The following is a 23,139-nucleotide window of genomic DNA, read 5'->3' on the forward strand; positions in this document are numbered from 1 at the left end:
TGTGACGTCACAAATACCACTCTAGCACAATCCGATCATTTTGTTTCTGTCCGGGCCATGAATTCCTTAAAACTCCAAGTATCTATTGATGCTGGGAGCGTTTGTTTACCAGATTCTAGGAGTTGGTTGGGTTAGAGAGGACCACTATGTATATGTAGAGACCTGAAAAAGTTTGATTTTCATAAGACTCCTTTAAGTCATCACATAATCATGGAAAAATCATGCTACAGTGTATGCAAAACTGAACTTATATTTTTCTATTGTATGAAATACTTATTTCATGCAATAAAATGCAAATTAATTATTTAAGAGTCATGTGGAAGAACTTGCAAAATCAGTGGTGTATTAAATACTTATTTTCCCATTGCAGGTATGGCCTGTCACTGTGTCATGTGTTAGTAAGATCCATTTAAATGTCAAATTAATTTTAAATGCTACAACAATGCATGTACATAGCTCCAATGTTTACAGAACAGAGTGGTGTAGCAAAGTCTTTCGTAAGAATACACATCAAAACCTATATTACACACATATACAACATATAGAGAATGAGGTGACAACATTTTGTTTTCCCTTTTTAATAAAATTACTTACAGAAATAGAAATGAACATTAAATGCCGTCATTGTTTCAAATTTCGATTAATTGATCAAATTAATTTTGAGGGTTTGCCAGGTCTCACAAGATGCTGATTCAGCCCCAGCTCCAAAAAACACTTTAAGATGATTTAAACATGGCATAAGAGCATTTGAAAACTATATTCACTGAGTAGTGTGACATCTGAGAACTGAAATCTATGCAAGTCGGTAAACCAATCAGAGTGGTTTTAATGGTCGTTAAAAAAATTGAAGCAAAAAAATTGAAGCAAACATTTACATTTTCACTCAACAGAAACTGCAGAAAGAGACTAAACATAAAATTTAGTTGAGAGAAAAACGAAACAATGGGTTGGATTCCTGCAGTCCGTCCATTAAGTTTCAGTGTAGACTGGAGGCTAGCCATCTCAGGGGTGAAACAGGAGAGGTGATGGTGTCCTTAACTCCTATAAGCAGGAAGCGCTAAAGTGGTCAAATGATCCTTTACAAGATGAAAGGCAGGATGGGTGAGCGAACCGGTGGATAGTCTCGGAATTCCTTCAGGTAGCTGCGATGCTTTCCCTTTGCCCACACAGTCATCTGGATGAAACCCACCAAGGTGAAGAAGCCCACTGGCAGGCACTGGGTCATCAAGGTGAAACCAAGCCAGGAGCCCAGCTGCAACAGGAGTGATGTCACACAGCAAAACCACAAGAGGGCAGCATAAATCACAATTAGCAAAGCTGTCAATGGTCATTACTCAATATTGAAAGACATTCACAGAAAAATTTACCATGAGGTTAAAAGACCTAGCTGTGAAGGACATACAAGCTGTACTTGTTTTTAATCCAAGTCAAAACATCCCCAAAATAATGTTAATGAATGATGCAAACTTTTCAGCCGATACTTGTCTAAATTTTTACCTCATAGGTATAGTTTGGACAGGAAACCAACACAAAAATCCATGTGAAGGGGTTCTTGGTCGGATAAGGAATCTTCCTGGCTTTAGAACCTGGGGAGCAGTGGCAGAGCATATGGAACCTCAGAAACTTATAGAGAAGCATCACCAATAACAAGAAATGAGTTATTTTCTCTGGTTAGTGGATGTTTTGCCGAGCTCCTCTATCAATATCATACTTCTACACTTAGTCACAAACTAATCCCCTTTAAGTGGTTGTAGTGATATTTTTGAATGGGAGATAAGTATGCATTTTATAAGAAGACAGAGAAGGAGACGATGGCAAAACTGTGGGAGTTGACAAATTCCAGCAGCTCACACTCATACACAATATGTGTCGCAATAGGTCAAGAAGAAAGTGTTTCAATCATGAGAAAAGATGACCGTTATAAAGGACAGAATGAATGGCTTTATATTCAAATGAGATCTGTTTCACTGGAACCCACAGATGTCAGAGAGCTGCCGTGGAGCTTACTAGATTCACTATAGCTACAACAGCAATAAAAAAAAAGAAAAAAAGAAACAAAACAAAAAAACCTACACTAAAAATAATGTTTTTGCCAAATATGGAGTTAAACATAGTTATATATTCATAAATAAATTATTTTGCTATCAAAAGCCCTTTCTCAGTTTTTTTTTTTTTTTATAAAAGGAATCCTCTGTCAAGATGTGTCAGATGTGACTAAAGCAAAAACTATTAGCGTCACTGTTCCACAGTACACAGATTTCCATTAAAAAGCTAGTTTTCTCAGTTCTTTGGTCAAAAAATTGTGTTTTGGGTGAAACCAGTCTTTGCTCTACTGCCGATAACTAAAGAACAGAAAATGGTAGAAACACACTTTCTTTCATTCACAAATATGTGCGCTGTTTTATTCCTGCTTAATTTTATTTGTGTCTTATGCAAGACTCAGCCTGTCCAGGTTCTCCTCAACACTCCCAACTCTCACAAAATATTTCTGTCTTCTGCAAACATCATAGTCTAAGGTGACTCCTGTAACCTGACTTCATATTTTAGCCTTTTGTATCACCCCTGCAAACAAAAAATGGCTCAGAGCTGATCCTTGGTGTAACCCTACCTCTTTAAAAACCTCTGTACAGCCCCCTTATTACTGTCACACTTCTCTCATGCATGTCATGTAACATTAACGCTTTCCTCATACAATATCACACTTCCTCACCCGGCACCCAACCATATGCTTTCTCAAAATCCACAAAGACACTGTACAATTCCTTTTGGCCTCCTCTGTACTTCTATGTCAGCATTCTCAAACATATACCACATCTATAGTGCTTGGCATGAACCATACTGTTGCTTACTGATCTTCATCTCTAATCTCAACCTCCATTATTCTTTCCTACAAGTTCATCCAAAAGACCAACTCAGATGTTCTTGAATATAGAAATCAGTATTATTCTTCAGCACTCCTCTGGTATCATTTTCCAGGATTGAGTAGCTCCATGCAAGATATTCAAGGACAACTTCTTGTTTTTGACTATCTATGATGTTAACAAACCTTGCTGTTCCTAGGAAGAATGTAAACATTATTATGCTCTAAATTATATCTGGGAAAAAGACTAATATCTGGAAGTAGATAAGAGTATGAACATCTGTCAAAATTCAATGGATGTGCTGGTTGAAAATATTTAATGTATGAGTTTGCTGACAACATATTGTAATGAGGGAGATGTTTGTGGATTCTGGAGGACAGGAATTTCACAAGCCTATTTGCTTCTACCCGTCAGCCCTTGTTTTTTGGATGTTGTAAATGTGATCAAGGTGTGAAGCCTGTTATATTAACATGTCGGAAAAAAATAAAAAAAATAAAAAAAATAACTTGAATGAGAAACTTCCATCTCACCAAAACATTTCCATACTTCCAAAGGTATGTTGTCTGGACCAACAGCCTTCCCAATCTTCAATTTTTTTCCTCACATAATCCTTACTAATCTTCTCCACTTCTCCATGCATGACTTCAATAGCCTCTGCTCTTCTCTCCCATTCATTTCCCTCAGTCATCACCTTCTCACGGCACTCCTTCAACTTTCTCAACACATTCTCATCAGGAGTCAGCACATTCCCATCACTTTCCTTTATCATCCTAACCTGCTGTACATCCTTACCAGCCTTGTCCCTTTGCCTAGCTATAACCTTTACAGTTATTTTCTCCTTCATTAGTGTCCAGGCTTTCATATACTGTAACTGATCATGTGGCTCTCTGCATTGGGACACATTTACTTCTACTTCTGCCTACTTATTCCTCTGCTTGACAACATCAGTCCTTACCACATCCTCATCTTTCATTCTCTTCAGCAAATTATTCGTTGAAGTCTGCTCCAACTTGGATCACTCTGCACCACTCCATTCATGTCACTCATACTCTACCTTCACCTAACGTACATTCATTCATTCATTTTCTCAACCCGCTTCATCAGCTTACGCGGGTCACAGGGAACTGGAACCTATCCCAGCCTGTCTTAGGGCGTGAGGCTCCAGGTGTGATGCCAGTGCACCACGGAGCTGTACACAGACACACACACACACTCATTACTTATTGTCAATTTGGGACCGGCCAATTAACCTGAAGCACATGTTTTTGGATGTGGGAGGAAGTTGGAGAACCCGGGGAGAACCCACTCAGACATGGGAAGAACATACAAACTCCACACAGAGCGGGACTTGAACCCGGAACCGCCTTGCTGTGCGGCGATAATCAATGTCAACTAAACTGTGCAGTTGTGAGTGTCTTCACATGAGAGTCATGTGAAGGTGTGTACCTGGTGGACGAAGATTTCGAAGTGCAACGTGGATGGAGAAGTTGCCAATCTGACAAAACTAAGAAGGATAAGAGTCACACAAGTGATTAAAATATGTAGTGCAACACATAATGAAAGCAAAGTTCTGACATCATAAAACAGAGTACTACAGGTATACCTTGGATTACATCATTAATTGGTTCCAGGAGATGTGACATAAGTTGAAAAACGACAGATGCCGAATGACAACTGTCTCCATAACCATTCCTTTTTCTGTACTGTACTTTATGAATGCATTTTCAATAAAGTATGGATAATACAGATTTATTTTAAGCCCAGAAATAAGTAAGTTTCATTTTTTAATATAGTACAGGAAATAAGTTGCTATCTAACCTTTAGCTGCTTCTTCTAGTTTGTGGGTCATGGGGGTTGCCGCAGCTTATCCCAGCTGAATATGGGCTAATAATATATTATGTTTTTATTCTTATTTAATGTACAGTAAGATGACATATGTTTTTAATAGCTTATTAGTGATTTTATGATGTCAATATTTGTGGCGAACAGATGGAAAGTTGAGTAACTTGACGTAAACGTGATTACTATTTTTCCCTGTATTTCTATTGAAAACCGCTTCATCTGTTGTTGTGGGGAGCTGGAGCCTATCCCAGCTGGATTGTGCATGAGGGACTCCAGGCACAACGCCAGTGCGCCGAGGAGCCACACAGAGACGCAGCCAAACACGCACGCACACACTCACACCTATGGTAAATTTGGGACTAGCCAATTAACCTACAGCATATGTTAATTGGAGGTGGGAGGAAGACACCGAACCCGGAGAGAACCCACGCAAAGCAGGACGCGGACCTGGAACCGCCTTGTGTGGCGATAGCACTACCCACTGCGCCACCGTGCTGTCCTAATTTTGAAAACAATTTAACTCAAAACAATGTAAGTCAAGGTATACCTGTAATGGAAAAAAAAAAAAGTCCAAATGACGCCAGTTGAGTTAGGTTTTCTTGATCAGACAAACTGACTCAAATCCACGATAAATTACAAAATATGAGAATAAAAAACTTCTTACTAAGAATATGATGAGTGCTAGTCTGATTTGTTGCTCTCCGTAAACTGCAAAAAAAGACAGTTAAAATTAAGAAGAAGAAATTCATCTTAATAATCTGTCTATATAACTATGAGTCATGATGAAAAACATTTACAGTTGGTAAAAAGATGTGAGTTAATGGATGTACATGTATGTATGTATGCTTACTTGGTGGTGTGTACAACGGGTGGTTGATGTAATAGGCCATCCATGCTGCAAAGCCCCAGTAGTATGTACAGTTCTGAAATGGAGAACATTAGAGAACTTGGGAAACACATTTTGCGTAACATTTTTAATACATGTATATATAGTATGTATATATACGGGCATATATACATATATGAATGCGTATATACATTATATATGTATATAATGCATGTATGCATTATACAGTGTTCTCGTGAGAGTGCGTTCTTGCGTCTTTGGTGCACATTTGTTGATAGCATGATAGGATGCATGATCATCCCTGGGATGCAAGCTTTAAATACTTGCAACAAAAAAATTCAATGCTATTTTTTTCTGCAATATTGGGGAAAGATACATTTCCATTCAACGAAAATATTCCCATTTTATCCATTTCTCGACTTAAATTTCAAACCCGGGAATCTCCGTCATGTTTTGATCTCGCACAAATTCCTCGTCACGACACTCACCTGTGTGACTCAGTCTTTTTAAAATCAACCAAATGGCAACACGATGTCTGCTCGTTTTACACGCTACAGTGAGAGAGCAAGGAGTTAGTCTTACATTATCACCATGCCAACAAAAAAGATGCAAAAAGTTGGAGAAAAACCAAGTGACAGTGAGTGCTTTCTCAAAAAAAAAAATCAAAAGTTAAGAAAAAGCTGCAGATAGTAATGTGTATAATATCTATAGAGACGTAGAAGAAGCCAAGCGAAAACCAGCAAAAATCCGACTCAAAATTATTATTTCTATGGTTGAGGCACGTTGATACAGCTGGAGAACACTACATGCATTTGTGTGTGGAGAAGGCTCTTTCAGCTTGGTGCAGTGTCCACAGGAGAATGTATGAATTAAAGGCAAAGAAAATTATTGAGTGACAAGCAAAAATGAAAACAAACTATTACATTTTTATTTCTTCTTCTTTTGGCTTTTCCCTTCAGGAGTCGCCACAGCGAATCAGTTGCCTCCATCTAACTGGCCTGTGCCCTCTTGCGGCTACATTATATATACAGGGAGTGCAGAATTATTAGGCAAGTTGAATTTTTGAGGATTAAATATATTATTGAACAACAACCATGTTCTTAATGAACCTAAAAGACTCATTAATATCAATGCTGAATATTTTTGGAAGTTGGAGTGGGGCTTTTTTAGTTTATGCATTTTAGGATGATATTTGTGTATGCAGGTGACTATTACTGTGCATTAGGCAACCAAACAAAAAAAATTATATACCCATTTCAATTACTTATTTTCACTAGGGAAACCAATATAACAGCTTAACATTCACAAATATACATTTCTGACATTCAAAAACAAAACAAAAACAAATCAGTGACCAACATAGCCACCTTTCTTTGCAAGGACAAAAAGCCTGCCATCCATGGATTCTGTCAGTGTTTTGATCTGTTCACGATCAACATTGCGTGCAGCAGCAACCACAGCCTCCCAGACACTGTTCAGAGAGGTGTACTGTTTTCCCTCTTTGTAAATCTCACATTTGATAAGGGACCACAGGTTCTCTATGGGTTTCAGATCAGGTGAAAAAAGAGGCCATGTAATTAATTTTTCTTTTAGACCCTTTCTACCAGCCACGCTGTGGAGTACTTGGATGCATGTGATGAAGCATTGTCCTGCATGGAAATCATATTTTTCTTGAAGGATGCAGACTTCTTCCTGTACTACTGCTTGAAGAAGGTGTCTCCCAGAAACTGGCAGGAGTGGTTGGAGTTGAGCTTGACTCCATCCTCAACCCGAAAAGGCCCCACAAGCTCATCTTTGATGATACTAGCCCATACCAGTACCCCACCTCCACCTTGCTGGCGTCTGAGTCGGACTGGAGCTCTCTGCCCTTTACCGATCCAGCCACGGGCCCATCCATCTGGCCCATCAAGACTCATTCTCATTTCATCAGTCCATAAAACCTTAGAAAAATCAGTCTTGAATATTTCTTGGCCGAGTCTTAATGTTTCAGCTTGTGTGTCTTGTTCAGTGGTGGTTGTTTATCAGCCTTTCTTACCTTGGACATGTCTCTGAGTATTGCACATCTTGTGCTTTTGGGCACTCAAGGGATGTTGCAGCTCTGAAATATGGCAAAACTGGTGGCAAGTGGCATCTATCCCGCAGATTATTCTGCGTGTCGATGTTGATCTGGCGTTCATGAGGAAAATGTTGGGTAGCACTGGTCTGTGGAGCTTTATTCGTAGTTGGGCCTGTATGCCGGCTCAGCAGCCCCGCTTTCTGTGCCACTTCTTCCCTTGTTCAGGCCAGGGAATAGCGAACCACGGGCTGCTTGCCGTTCGTGGTATTGCTGGTGAGATATTATTGTTGAACTTCCGAATCGAGTTGGACTCTCCATAATGCATCCTAATCTGAAGTAGTTCTTCTCTACTGTACGTCTTGATGATAAGCAAATTAGAGGCAAAAGTAGAGTCAAAAGGTGACCCTGAAGGTAAAAAAAGAGTTAAATCACTGGTGCTGCACTGCTGCACTGTTGCGAGTAGGCAAATTATATCTTATTAAACGCTGGGTCAATGACAATGGTGTAACTGTGCTTGATTGGCCAGAAAACTTGTTGGACCTGAACCCCGCTGAGCAGGGGATGGCAACCCTAAATGTTAAAAGAGCCATACTGGACCAAAAAATGAAAATAAAATCTTTCGGGAGATGCAAAAAATTAAAAGCTTTATATAACCCCTATATGAAGCCGTAAAAGGGAACAGGCCAGTGTCTTATTGTGCCGGTCTCAAGCCCGGATAAATACAGACGGTTTTCAAGAAGGGCATCCGACGTACATTTTTTGCCAAATCAAATATGAGAATCAAAGATATGACTTCCATACCGGATCAGTCGAGACCCGGGTTAACAACGACCGCCATAGGGGCTGTTCACCTACAAGGTGCCGGTCGAAATTGGACTACTGGATGCTGAAAAAGGAAGAGTGTAGCAGGATTTTTAGGAAGGTGTTAAGACAAGCTCTGGGTGGTTAGGAGGTGCTGTCCAGATGACTGGACAACTACAGCTAATGTGATCAGGGAGACAGGTAGGAGAGTACTCGGTTTATCATCTGGAAGGAAAGTAGATAAGGAGACTTGGTGGTGGAATGAGGAGGTACAGGGGTGTATACAGAGTAAGAAGTTGGCAAAGAAAAAGTGGGACACAGGACTGAAGAGAGTAGACAGGAGTACAGGGAGATGCAATGTGAAAGTAGAGGTAGCTAAGGCCAAACAAGGGACTTATGATGACTTGTATGCTAGGTTGGACAGTAAGGAGGGAGAGACTGATCTATACAGGTTGGCAAGACAGAGAGAGATGGCAAGGATGTGAAGCAGGTTAGGGTGATTAAGGATAGGGACGGAAGTGTATTGACAGGTGCCAGTAATTTAATGTGAAGATGGAAAGAGTGCTTTGAAGAGTTGCTGAACGAGGAAAATGAGAGAGAACAAAGACTAGAGGAGGTGGCTGTTGTGGACCAGGAAGTAACAAAGATTAGTCAGGCATTGAAAAGGATGAAGAGTGGAAAGACACTAGGTCCTGATGATGTACCTGTGGAAATATTGAAGTGTCACGGAGAGGTGGCAGTAGAGTTTCTGACTGGGTTGTTCAACAGGATCTTAGTGAGAAGATGCCTGAAATGGATAAGTGTGCTGGTTCCCTTTTTTAAGAACAAGGGATATGTGGATGAAACCAGCCCAAAGGAAAAACCAGAATTGATCCTCTTCTAACATCAGACCAAAGGAGGAGTGAATATAATGGACCAGATGGTTGGCAACTACACCTGCAAACGCCAGACGCAGAGATGGCTCATGGTGCTCTGGTATAACATAATTGATGCCGCTGCTCTGAATGCCTATACACGTTACAGTGCTCAGCACTCTGAAGTTTACACAGGCATCACCCATTGAAGACGACAATTCCTCTCGGAGCTCTCAACGCGGCTTGTGACACCTCGCATGAGAAGTCGACTGGAAGGTACTCCGAACCTACCAGCCCACATCACAGCCGAAATGGTAAAGGTCAGAGTGACAAAGACTGCTGCAACCCGTTCGGAGGGAACAGACACACATTGCCAGCGGAAGAGGTGCAGGTTGTGTCACAGAAAGATTGTAAAACCGCCGATTGCTGTCAAATACAGTACCCTGTATGCAACGGTCACAGCCAGAAGCAAGTAGTTTGTGACAGATAGAGACATTGAGAGATTTGTCTTTTTATGCTGCAAATTCTTCCAGTAAATGAATGAATAAATAATTCAAATGATTTTGTCACAAACTTCATTGCGAATACCTTGAATATGAATGAAACTTCTCATTTCGAGGCTGTTGGAAAAAAATCAGTCCGTGGGGTCATGTTTGACCTCCCCTGTGAAAGAGTGGATGTATCGGTAACTTGTGCATCCAAGACTTATTAAATAACATATTGACAGGCTCCAGTAGTGTATTGGGAAATTGAAAAAAGAGTACTTTGAAGAGTTGATGAATGAGGACACTGAGAGAGAACATAGACTAGAAGAGGTGGCTGTTGTGGACCAGGAAGTAGCAAAGATTAGCCAGGATGAAGTGAGGAGGGCATTGAAAAGAATGAAGAGTGGGAAAGGCCTGATGATATACCTGATGATATATGTATGGGATTGTCTAGGAGAGCTGGCAGAAGAGTTTCTGACTGGGTCGTTCAACAGGATCCTAGAGAGTGAGAAGATGCCTGAGGAATGGAGGAGAAGGATGCTGGTGCCAATATTTAAGAACAAGGGAGATGTGCAGTTGTGGCAACTAGAGGAATAAAGCCGATGAGCCATACAATGAAGTTATGGGAAAGAGTAGTTCACACTAGACTAAGGGCAGAAGTGAGCATTTCTGAACAGCAGTCTGGTTTCATGCCAAAAAAGCGTACTACAGATGCAGTATTTGCGCTGTAGTAACACTTTTGTTTTTGCTCCCATTTTTCATGAGTTGGACTTAAAGATCTATAATTCATTCCAGATACACAATATTACCATTTCTCTCCAACATTGTTCACAAATCTGTCTAAATGTGTGATAGTGAGCACTTCTGCTTTGCTGAGATAATCCATCCCACCTCACAGGTGTGCCACATCAAGATGCTGATCTGACATCCTGATTAGTGCACAGGTGTACCTTACACTGCCCACAATAAAAGGCCACTCTGACATGTGCAGTTTTGTCTCACAGCAAAATGCCACAGATGCCACAAGCATTGAGGGAGCGTGCAATTGGTATGCTGACAGCTGGAATGTCAACCAGATCTGTTGCTCGTTTCTCCACCATAAGCCGTCTCCAAAGGCGTACTGGCACTGGTTGGATGTACTGGGAGTACATCCAACCAGCCTCACAACCACAGACCAAGTGTAACCACACCAGCCCAGGACCTCCAAATCCAGCAGGTTCACCTCCAAGATAGTCTGCCACTCAGACAGCTGCTGCAACAATTGATTTGCCTAAGCAAACAATTTCTGCACAAACTGTCAGTAACTGTCTCAGGGAAGCTCAACTGAATAGTTGTCATCCTCATCGGGGTCTTAACCTGACTCCAGATACACCATAACAGACTTGAGTGGCCAAGTGCTCACATTCGATGGCATCTGGCACGTTGGAGAGGTGTTCTCTTCACGGATGAATCTCGGTTTACATTGTTCAGGGCAGATGGCAGACAGCGTGTGTGGTGTCGTGTGGGTGAGCGCTTTGCTGATGTCAATGTTGTGGATCGAGTGGCCCATGGTGGTCGTGGGGTTATGGTATGGGCAGGCATCTGTTATGGACGAAGAACACAGGTGCATTTTATTGATGGCATTTTGAATGCACAGATACCATGATGAGATCCTGAGACCCATTGTTGTGCCATACATCCATGAACATCACCTCATGTTTCGAAAGATAATGCACGGCCCCATGTTGCAAGGATCTGTACACAATTCTTGGAACCTGAAAATGTCCCGGTTCTTGCATGGCCAGCATACTCACCGAACATGTCACCCATTGAGCATATTTGGGATGTGCTTGACCGGCATATACGACAGCGTGTACCAGTTTCCACTAATATCCAGCAACTTCGCACAGCCATTGAAGTGGAGTGGACCAACATTCCACAGGCCACAATTGACAATCTGATAAACTCTATGCGAAGAAGATGTGTTGCACTGCATGAGGCAAATGGCGGTCACACCAGATACTGACTGGTTCTGAGTCCCCAGACTCCCAATAAAGCAAAAAAAACCTGCACATTTCAGGGTGGCCTTTTATTGTGGGCAGTATAAGGTATAACCTGTGCACTAATCATGATGTCAGATCACTATCTTGATGTGGCACACTTGTGAGGTGGAATGGATTATCTCAGCAAAGCAGAGGTGCTATCACACATTTAGACAGATTTGTGAACGTTTGAGAAAAATGGTAATATTGTGTATCTGGAATGAACTGTAGATCTTAAGTCCATCACATGAAAAATGGGAGCAAAAACAAAAGTGTTGCGTTTATATTTTTCTTGAGTGTATTTAATAAAGGACAGCAGCGCTGCGGCCATTCAATGGTGAATGGAGAAGGTCCGCTGCTTGTCAGTACACACATATACGTACAGTATGTGTATATATATGAGTTCATACAGATTAGACGGGAATTGAAAGCTGTGCTGGCCGCGCTAATCGTGCTAGCTGCGCTAGTGAGGCTGATCATGTTAGCCACGCTAGGTGTGTTGGTCATGTGAATCGCGCCAGCCATGCCACTGCTAATTTCACTGTTAATAATCACGATGGGAATGCTGTAGTTGTTCCTGTTTCGGTTTGTTCAAACTTATTATGTGTAATATTATGTATCTATGGCCTGTCCGCAGGTCAGGTTTTTCTGGTAGAGGGTGAACTTGGGACCGGGTTCAGGACCGGAGAAGCACCTGTTGCTCTGTTGAAGGAGGACATATCCATTGGATGGAGGCAATTCTGGAGAGCTACAAAAGCCAGTCGTTCATGAAATTATGTTCTGTAATGCTGCAAGTTACCGATTAAATGCCAGATATCAACTGTTCCCTTTGTGGTGCCTGCTCTCTGACCGGAGTTACCGCTGTAGATAAGGTGGTTTCAATACACAAACAAACAGTCCCCCCGAGTATATCTCCCATAGATAGTGATTACACGAAGGACTCATTCATTAAAATAATGAAAGCAAAACAGAGTGAATACAGAAAGTTAGACATGCTTCTCCCTGCAAAGACAGTGAAGGAAAGAACACGCAACATTACCAATCAGCAAATCAAGAACATTAATTCAACTCCATCATTATCAATTAAATGTGATGAGTCATGTGATGTCATCGATATTGAACAGTGCTGTTGTGCAGGTATGTGAACTCTGACAAGCCGCAAGATGATGGAATTAATAGCACTGCTTGTTTAGAACATGTTACCTAAACATGTTCAATAAAAGTCTCCAGGAGCCAAAACACTGTTTTGTCATTGGAGCTCAAGCTGACTGTATTCATCAGGCATGTACAGCGAGGCTCTCTCACCTCCCCTCCCTGAAAGAGTCCAGAGACGTTCATCACCATCACACACTGAACAGGGATTACCGTATTTAGGAGCAATCGTCAATATGTGAGCTGCATTTGGGAGCAGATTTAACGAGTTCATCAATGCAACAAAACATAACACAGTAAGATAGTAATGGGAGGTAAACTTAAAGCACCAAATATGGTACAACAGAGTAGTCATATGGAGAGTCATTCTCTGCATGATGCAATGGATGGAAAATAATCATGAATCTCATTATGCACTTGTAGACTAGTTAATCAATTTGATAGTAGGCTAATATAGCTAATATAGACACTTAAAGCTTGTGTTGCCTTCATATAAGGCTTGTCATTTTTTTGAGGCTCCCGACAGGTTTGATTTGATTTTTTTTTGGTCCAATTTGACTCTTTGAATGTTTAAGGTTGCCGACCCCTGGTCTAGAGACAGTGTCACTGAGGAAACGACAGGAGACAGAGCTGGAAATAGCAGAGATGAAATGCTGAGGTTCTCTTTGGGAGTGACCAGGATGGATAGGATCAGGAATAAGTACATCAGAGGGACAACACATGTTAGAGGTTTTGGAGATAAAGTCAGAGAGGCCAGACTGAGATGGTGTGGACATGTCCAGAGGAGAAATAGTGAATATATTGGTAAAAGGATGCTGAGTTTTGAACTGCCAGGCAAGAGGCCTGGAGGAAGACCAACGAGGAGGTTTATGGATGTAGTGAAAGAGGATATGAAGGTAGTTGGTGTGAGAGAAGAGGATGCAGAAGACGGGGTTAGATGGAGGCAACTGGTTTGCTGTGGCGACCCCTGAAGGGAACAAACAAAGGGAGAAGATATAGATAGATAGATACTTTGATAATCCCGGAGGAAATTGCACATATCCACTGCTCAGCCAAACACCAGGAAAAAATAAAAACAAAAACAGAACATACCACAAGACATACACTACACTAACAGACACATGTAGCATTAACAGTACATATACTAAAAAATGTTTAAATTAAAATATAAACAGTATAAAATGAAAATATAAACAGTATCAAATTAAATCCATTTAACCGCGTGCTGACCTCGCCACCTCCCCCCCGCTCCTCCTGAGAGAGTCATTGTACCCCCTGATGGCACAGGGCACGAATGAGGACCTCAGCCTCTCTGTGGAGGTGCTGTGTGACAACAGTCTGTCGCTGAAGGTGCTCCTCTGCTAGGAAGGTGGTGTGCAGGGGGTGGCTGGTGTTGTTCATGATGGCCCTGAATTTAGACATGGTCCTGCTCCCCAGAACTGTCTCCACAGAGTCCAGGCTCAGCCCGACCACTGAGCCCGCTCTGTGGATGAGTCTGTTAAGACGGTCCATATCTATTTTCCTGGCCCCACCACCCCAACACACAATGTTGTATGACAGCACACTGGAGACAACGGACTGATAGAACATGAGAAGGAGCTTAGGACAGATGTTGAAGGAGGCCAGCCTCCTCAGGAAGTACATCCTGCTCTGCCCCTTCTTGTACACACAGTCCGAGTTGAGTGACCAGTCCAGTCTGCTGTCTAGCTGCAGTCCCAGGTACTTATAGTTTTTTACCACCTCCACCTCACTGCCCTCGATGATCACTGGTTGTGGAGAGGGAGGTGCCCGCCAGAAATCCAGCACCATCTCCTTCGTCTTTGAGATGTTGAGCTGGAGCTGGTTCTGTTGGCATCACTCCATGAAGTCAGCCACCAATGCCCTGTACTCCCCCTCATCACCCTCCCGGATACATGCCACTATCGCAGTGTCATCGGAGTACTTCGGTATGTGGCATGTATCAGAGTTGTGCTTGAAGTCCGATGTGTACAGGGTGAAGAGAATGGGGGAGAGCACGGTCCCTTGTGGTGCCACTGTGCTGCTGGTCACCATAGAAGAAAAGTAGAGGGGCTCTACTCTGAGCCCCTCGCGAACAGCAGTGTTTCTCACCTTATCTCTAAGGGAGACACCAGCTATCCGCCTGAGAAAGCCCATTTCAGCCGCTTGTATCCGCAATCTCGTTCTTTCGGTCGTGACCCATCGCTCATGACCATAGGTGAGGGTAGGAACGAAGATTGAACGGTAGATGGAGAGCTTTGCCTCTCGGGTTAGCTCCTTCTTTGTGACAACAGTGCGGTAAAGCGACTGCAATACTGCTCCTGCTGCCCCAATTCTCCGTCCAATCTCACACCCATTGTTCCCTCACTCGTGAACCGGACCCCAAGATACTTAAACTCCTTTACTTGTGGAAGGACCTCATTCCCCACTTGGATAAGGCAGTCCACCGGTTTCCTGCTGAGGACCATGGCCTCAGATTTGGAGGTGCTAATCCTCATCCCCGCCGCTTCACACTCGGCTGCAAACCGGACCAGTGAGCGCTGCAGGTCACAGGCTGATGACACAAACAGGACCACATCATCTGCAAAAAGCAGCGATGCAATCCTCAGGCCACCAAACTGTAAAGCCTCCTCACCACGACTACGCCTCGATATCCTGTCCATGAAAATCACAAACAGAATTGGTGATAAAGCGCAGCCCTGGCGAAGGCCAACAGCTACTCGGAACAAGTTCGACTTACTGCCGAGAACCCGAACGAAGCTCTCACTTTGGGCGTACAGGGATTGGATGGCCCTGAGGAGAGGCCCCCTCACCCCATACTCCCGCAGTACTTCCCACAGTATATCCCTGGGGACTATATCATATGCATTCTCCAAGTCTACAAAACACATGTAGACTGGATGGGCATACTCCCAAGCCCCCTCTAGGATCCCTGTGAGAGTAAAAAGCTGGTCCGTTGTTCCACGACCAGGACGGAACCCACATTGTTCCTCCTCAATCTGAGGCTCGACAATCGGCCGGACCCTCCTTTCCAGCACCTTGGAGTAAACTTTCCCAGGGAGGCTGTGGAGTGTGATGCCCCTGTAATTGGCACACACTCTCTGGTCCCCCTTTTTAAAAAGAGGAACCACCACCTCAGTCTACCACTCTTTCGGCACTGTCCCAGACTTCCACGCAATGTTAAAGAGGCGTGTCATCCATGACAGCCCCTCAACACCCAGAGCCTTCAGCATTTCTGGGCGAATCTCATCAACACCCGGGGCTTTGCCACCGTGCACTTGTTTAACTACCTCGGTGACTTCGCCCCGAGAGATTGACTCTGATCCCCCATCATCCTCCAGCTCTGCCTCTGCAACAGAGGACGGGGCAGTTGGGGTAGTTGGATTCAGGAGTTCCTCAAAGTGTTCCTTCCACTGACCGACAACCTCCTCAGTTGAGGTCAACAGTGTCCCATCTTTGCTGTATACAGCTTGGATGGATCCCCTTTTCCCCCTCCTGAGGTGTCGGACAGTCCTCCAGAACAACTTTGGTGCCGTCCGATAGTCCTTCTCCATGGCCTCTCCGAACTCCTCCCACACCCTCTGTTTTGCCTCCATCACAGCCGAGGCTGCAGTCCTTTTGGCACGTCGGTACCCTGCAACGGCTTCAGGAGTCCCCAGGGACAACATGCCCCTGAAGGCCTCCTTCTTCAGTCGGACGGCTTCCCTGACCACCGGGGTCCACCACGGTGTTCGAGGGTTACCGCCCCTTGAGGCACCCAAGACATTGAGACCACAGCTCTCAGCTGCAGCTTCAGCAATGGAAGTTTTGAACATCGACCATTCAGGTTCAATGCCCCCAGCCTCCACAGGGATGTACGAGAAGCTCCTTCGGAGGTGTGAATTGAAGGCCTCACGGACAGAGTCCTCCTCCAGACGTTCCCAGTTCACCCGCACTACTCGTTTGGGCTTACCAGTTCTATCCAAAGGTTTCCTGCGCCAACGGACCCAACTCACCACCAGGTGGTGACCAGTTGACAGCTCTGCCCCTCTCTTCGCCCGAGTGTCCAAAACACACGGTTGAAGATCAGATGATACGATCACAAGATCAATCATTGTCCTCCGACCCAGGGTGCTCTGGCACCAGGTACACTTCTGAGCATCCTTGTGTTCGAACATGGTGTTAGTTATGGACAATCCGTGACTAGCACAGAAGTCCAACAACACCACTCGGGTTCAGATCAGGGAGGCCATTCCTCCCAATCACGCCACTCCAAGTGTCTCCATCATTGCCGACGTGTGCATTGAAGTCCCCCAGGAGAACAATGGAGTCCCCTGCAGGGATCCCTTCAAGGACCCCATTTAGGGACCCCAAGAAGGCCGAATACTCTGAACTGATATTTGGTGCATATGCACAAATAACAGTCAGAGTTTTCCCCCCCACAGCCCTAAGGCGTAGGGAAGCGAACCTCTCATCCACCGGGGTAAACTCCAATACAGCGGCGCTCAGCCGGGGGCTTGTGAGTATCCCCACACCCGCCCTGCGCCTCACGCCTGACGCAACTCCGGAGTAAAACAAGGTCCAACCCCTATCCAGGAGTTTGGATCTAGAACCGAGGCTATGCGTGGAGGTACGCCCCACCAGATCCAACTGGTAACGCTCCACCTCCAACACAAGTATATATATATATATATATATATATATATATATTATATATATATTACATATATTATATATTATATATATATTATATATGTATAATATATTATATATATTATATATACATATATTATATATATATATTATATATGTATATATGTATATATGTATACATATATGAAGGTGTTGCCTATATGAAGGCAACACAAGCTATAAGTGTATATTAGCTATATTACCCTGCTAGAAAATGACTAAGTAGACTACTAATACATATAATGAGCATTGATGATTAAATGTTTATTTTATCTGCAGTGCATCCTGGAGAGAATGAGGCACATGACTACTCCATTATACAATTTTTAGTGCTTTAACTTCCATTACTGTATATTACGTTTTGTTGTATTGATGAACTCGTTAAATCTGCTCCTAAATACAGCCTGCATAACAACCATCGCTCTTGTGTAAATAATCCCTGTTGAGTTTGTGATTGTGATGGGCGTCTGAACTCTTTCATTCAGGGGAAGTGAGATAGCTTGCCTCGCTGTATGTCCATGGCGAATACAGTCAGCTTTCGTTCCATTGACAAAACAGCTTCCGGCCTTTTCAGTGCAGTGTTTCCCCACTCCCAGAGACTTTTATGGAACATGTTTTGGTTACTTGTCACATCTACCATGAAGTGCAGTTTTTTCAGCCATTCGGTGTCTTCCATTTGTGGGTACTTCCGGTCTTTGCTTTTCAAGAATGTTTCATGTGTTCCAAATGAGCAAAAAAACAAGCAAAACCTCACCCCTGGACTGCCGGCGGACTTTGTTGTGTAGCAGGAGATCTGAAGAGTCACTGTCAACTAATAATTCTAGTAATTCCTGGAACTGACGGTGATTTAATGTTTTTGCAATTACAGTAATCCCTTGTTACCCGCAGTTAAAGCGTTCAAGGACTACCTGCAAAAAAAAATTTCTTTGATATAGCGACCAAATATTTATTTTATTATTTATGGTAATTTAAACGTTTATCAACCAGTGACATGCGGTGAGGTTCATAGCGGTGAGACAACTACGTTAAAGTCAGTTCTATGAGGCAAACAGGGTGGCTTATTTGCCATTAAATTAGCAGCCTGACATTAAAAACTGGTTAAATGTATTCCGAGTGTACCACTCAGATTGAACAGGGCAACTTATTTCCTCATTTGAAGTTCAAAGCAGATATTTAATTACATGTAAATCTTGTTTTGATCGATTGGTAGTCCGATCTGAGGTGAGGCTCAACTGCTCGCTGCTGCACTGTGTGTCCCTGTCATATTAATATTAAACCACCTTACATCTGCATTACCTTTTCACACACTCTTATAGACCGTTTAAAACAATTTGGAATTAAAGAAAAGTGTTTCTTTAATACACGGAAGTGTGCTGCGTTCCGTGAGTCTCGGAACGCAGCGCACACAGGGATGCTGTCAGCCAATAGCATGCGCATACGGTATCACTTACTAAAAATTCACAATGTAGTGAAGCCGCATATCTTGAAGCTCGGATAAGCGAGGGATTACTGAATCTTGTTTATCATCTGAATCACAAGGTTCATCACCTCCATACACTTTGGTAGGAATGTATTTTTTAAGCAGATTTTTATAACATTGAAAACGTTAAGAATGTTTGTCAGGTTTGTCCTCCTACAAAAACCATATTTGTTTGTTAAATAAAAAATCTCTCCCCAGCTTCTTCCATTTCATTCAGAGACCAAACGTCAACCTGACAGAACACCTTTGGGATAAATTAGTGCAGAGACTGAGTCAAACCTTCTTGTCCAACATCAACATCTGACAAATGCCCTTTTGGAGGAATGGTCAAAAAAATCCCATAAGCACACTCCTATAATGTGAAAAGTTATTCTAGAACAGTTGAAGCTGTTACCCCTTCAAAAGGTTGACCGACATGTTAAATCTTTTGTATTAGGAATGGGATGCAACTGAAGTTCATATGCATGTGAAGGCAGGTGAGCTAATACTTTTGGTAATATATATATATATATATATATATATATATATATATATATTATACACACACGATTTGTGAGTGGATGTGTTCATATACTGTGCGTGTGTATTATGTGTACATATATATGTATATATATATATACACATATGTATATACAGTACAGGTAGTCGTCGACTTACGAGCGCGATTGGTCCCGACAGATCGGTCGTAATTCGACTTGGTCGTAAATCGACTCTTAAGTAAAAATTCAATCCAGCAGCGCTGATGTTTGGCTGTGGGTCGTCCGGATCGTCAGCTGGGGCAGCGCGTGGATTGGTGGGAGCGGGAGACGATCTTTTCATAATCATTGTGAGCTTTTTCTGAATTGTTCGTTTCTTTTTCTCCTCATAAATTTCACGATATGGACGGAAAGCGTCGTTTGCCATCCGTTCAATCCTTGCAAATGTTTCTATGTTCTATGTCCATTTCTTCAAAGTGTGCACTGAGTTTATTTAACAGGGAAAAGCCTTCTGACAAGCCTTTGGTGGTGAACATTTTTTCTGTTTCCTCCTTTTCTTTCTCTGCTTCTCTCTTCTTCCACTCTTTCTTCTTCCAGCGCGATCAGTTCTTCGTACAGCGCGATCATTCGTAAGTTCTCCAAGGAGAGGTTTTTTGCCAGTTTCACTATTTTCTCCCAAATCTGATCAAGTTCTTCGTCACTTTCAAATCCAGCAGAAGAGTTCACGTAACGCTTGACAGTTTTTCCATACACCATTCATACATTTCTCCATCACAGCCTCCTAAGCAGCCCAGCCCATCAGTAGTGGGCTGGGCTATTGATCTCACAGTGTGACTGAACAGCGTGTGTGCGCCGTGGTGACTGAAGAGAGCGCGGGAGCCTCAGAGCGTGAGTACTGTAGCTGGAGGGAATGCCCGCGTTGCCCGGACATTGTGGTCGTAAAGTCGGTCGGTCGTAAGTTGCATAGGTCGTAAGTCGACGACTACCTGTATATACACATATATATGTATATACATATACTGTATATACAGTGTATATATCATTAAGCATGGTGCATAAAGACATTTAGTGAGCAATATGTTTCATATACAGTATATATATATATACATACATATATATACATATATATACACACACACATATATATATATGTATATATACGTATATACACACACACACATATATATATATGTATATATATGTATATATACACACATATATATATGTATATATATATGTGTGTATATATATGTATATACACACACACACACACACACATATATATATACACAAATATATATATATATATATATATATATATATATATATATATATATATATATATATATATATATATACATATATATACACACACATATATATATATATACATATATATATATATATATAATATTGGGTTTTTATTTTTATTTTTAAGAATCTCACCTTAAATATGTTGCGTAACGGCATTGTTCCATGAGAGAAACGATGAACAAAGAGAGTCTCCAGCAGCCTCTTCACGTAGTGAAAAGAGTGACACATACAGGCGAGACTGACGAAGCAAAGACAGATGTAATCACATTAACAAATTTACAATCAAACATGTTTTTTTGGTCAAATTTAACTTGTTTTTCTATCTTAAAATTGGTTGATAGTAGGTAGTTCTTAACATTTAAGGTTTGATCACACTTGGCTGATTTTTGCAAGTAGTCTTGAATGTTAAATCAGCTTTTAGAGAAATATTCAAGGTTTTTTCATCGGACTGATTCTAAATGGTCACTCCTTGACAAACTAACCCACACATGTAAAAATGCACCAAGATTGGGGACAAAATAACAGCTGCAAGAATGCCAATGCTGAAGCAACACAGATTTTTTTTCTTACTGGTGGTGGGGTATATACTGGTGGAGTGGCCAGTTAATTCAATTGAGAAATGTCTGATGCTGGAATTTGGTGTCTTTGTTTTATCTCATTCTTTTTGTTTCTAATCATTAAAAGTCGGGGAACAGAAAAAGAGTGGTAACTCATCTGCCTTGTGGGTCATGGGTCTGCTGGAGCCTATCACAGCTGGCTATGGGTGAATGGCAGGGTATACCCTGAATGAGTTGCCAGCTCACCGCAGAAGCATACAAAAGACAAGCAACCATGAACACTCATTGTCACACCCATGGACAATTTGGTACGACCAATAGTTACTTAACAGACAAAAGGTTTTTAATGAAAAAAAATATTATCTTCATCAAAATAAGTCTTGTGTGTTAAAATCACAAGTCAATGTGTTTTCTTCCACAGCATTAATATCAACAAAACTTAATGGGTAGAAAGGGGCATTAAGATAACCGCTGGTGAATGAATGCCTTGAAGCCAGTCTGGTCAGGATGTAATGATAATAATCGTTTCAATAAAAGTTTATTGATACTTTTGTATGTTTGTATCAGTCTGTTCCCCTCTGAGCTTAAACAACAAAGTGTCAATTACAATCCATGTTTATTTATGCTAGTCCAGTCCTTACAGAGGTTGGCAGGACGGACTTGCTGGATCTACATTCATATTTTAATCTACAGAAATGAGAGCGGAATCAATCTTCACAACTCTCTGCAAGACATTCTTATTTCATTTCTTTCACCTGTTTTCAAATGTCTAACTTGTAAAAGACACGCTTTGCCAACTGCGATAAAATCAGGGGAAGGTAAGTCGACTCTCCTATTTTGTGAAGATGTGTTATAGACACTCACTGTACAACCCAGTGTTTGCTGGTGGTAAAATCATATTTGGGTGCGTAGACAAAGGGAACCCGGAAGTAAAACATCAGATAAATGATCAGGGGGCCAGCATATTCTGCAAGAAAAACCTAAAATATAAAAGAAAAAACATCAGAGAGCTTTATTTTTATGGTGTTTTGGCTTGTCGATGCGATGCAAAGATAAAAACTGTAATTTCCAGACTACTGAGCACACCTGCATATAAGCCACATCAACTAAAATTTAAAAGAAAATTTTAGCTGATGCGGCATATATAGGCTGTTAAGGTGATGGAACAAGAGATATTTACACAGAAAGAATTTTTAATTACTGCATTCTTCCGAACAGCGCTGCCATCTCCAATGTGTCATCATCGATTCACTGATGCCAAGCTTACATGCAGCAGTTCTAATTCCTACTTCAACAGCCAGATCAATTGCCTTTAATGTAAGTGCTGCATCATATGGCTTTCTTTGCCTGTCATAAAATTGAGCATGATGTGCAAAATGTCTGTTCAAACACAAACTATGATAGAGTCTTCCTCACTCTTGCATTTCCAGCTAGAGCACCCCCTGGATGCATTGAAGCCCAGAAAAATCTATAGATTAGCCACATCATTGTTTAAACTGCAAGTGTGAAAAACACAGCCGCTTATAATCTGGAATTCACAGTATATCTCAATCCTTCTTTCCTCGACCTCAACCTTAACAGCTGAACCAAAAAGTAAAAATTCAGTTACTATTAACTCACTTCCATTTCAAATACAATCTTTTTATTAACTACTAATTTTCACCCAATTTACATCACCATGGGAGTGAGCAGGTAATCATTTGTGTTGCATTTCTGCATTGTACA

General features: G+C 41.9%; 1 protein-coding gene across 2 annotated transcripts in view; it reads right to left on the reverse strand.

Moving 5' to 3' along the window:
* Positions 1–562: 562 nt before the first annotated feature.
* Positions 563–23,139, reverse strand: part of tecrb (trans-2,3-enoyl-CoA reductase b) — a 35,377-nt gene continuing 12,800 nt past the window's right edge. For both annotated transcript variants that reach the window (XM_068321000.1, XM_068320999.1), the window contains 7 exons: positions 22,279–22,394; positions 20,990–21,095; positions 5,554–5,626; positions 5,368–5,411; positions 4,308–4,365; positions 1,498–1,586; positions 563–1,252 (listed from right to left, as the gene is read on the reverse strand). In XM_068321000.1, the coding sequence (XP_068177101.1) occupies positions 1,079–1,252; positions 1,498–1,586; positions 4,308–4,365; positions 5,368–5,411; positions 5,554–5,626; positions 20,990–21,095; positions 22,279–22,394 (660 nt within the window). In that variant the 3' untranslated portion in view covers positions 563–1,078. The remainder of the gene's footprint in view (positions 1,253–1,497; positions 1,587–4,307; positions 4,366–5,367; positions 5,412–5,553; positions 5,627–20,989; positions 21,096–22,278; positions 22,395–23,139) is intronic.

This window comes from Antennarius striatus, chromosome 8 (assembly GCF_040054535.1).
Source record: "Antennarius striatus isolate MH-2024 chromosome 8, ASM4005453v1, whole genome shotgun sequence".
NCBI lineage: Eukaryota > Metazoa > Chordata > Actinopteri > Lophiiformes > Antennariidae > Antennarius > Antennarius striatus.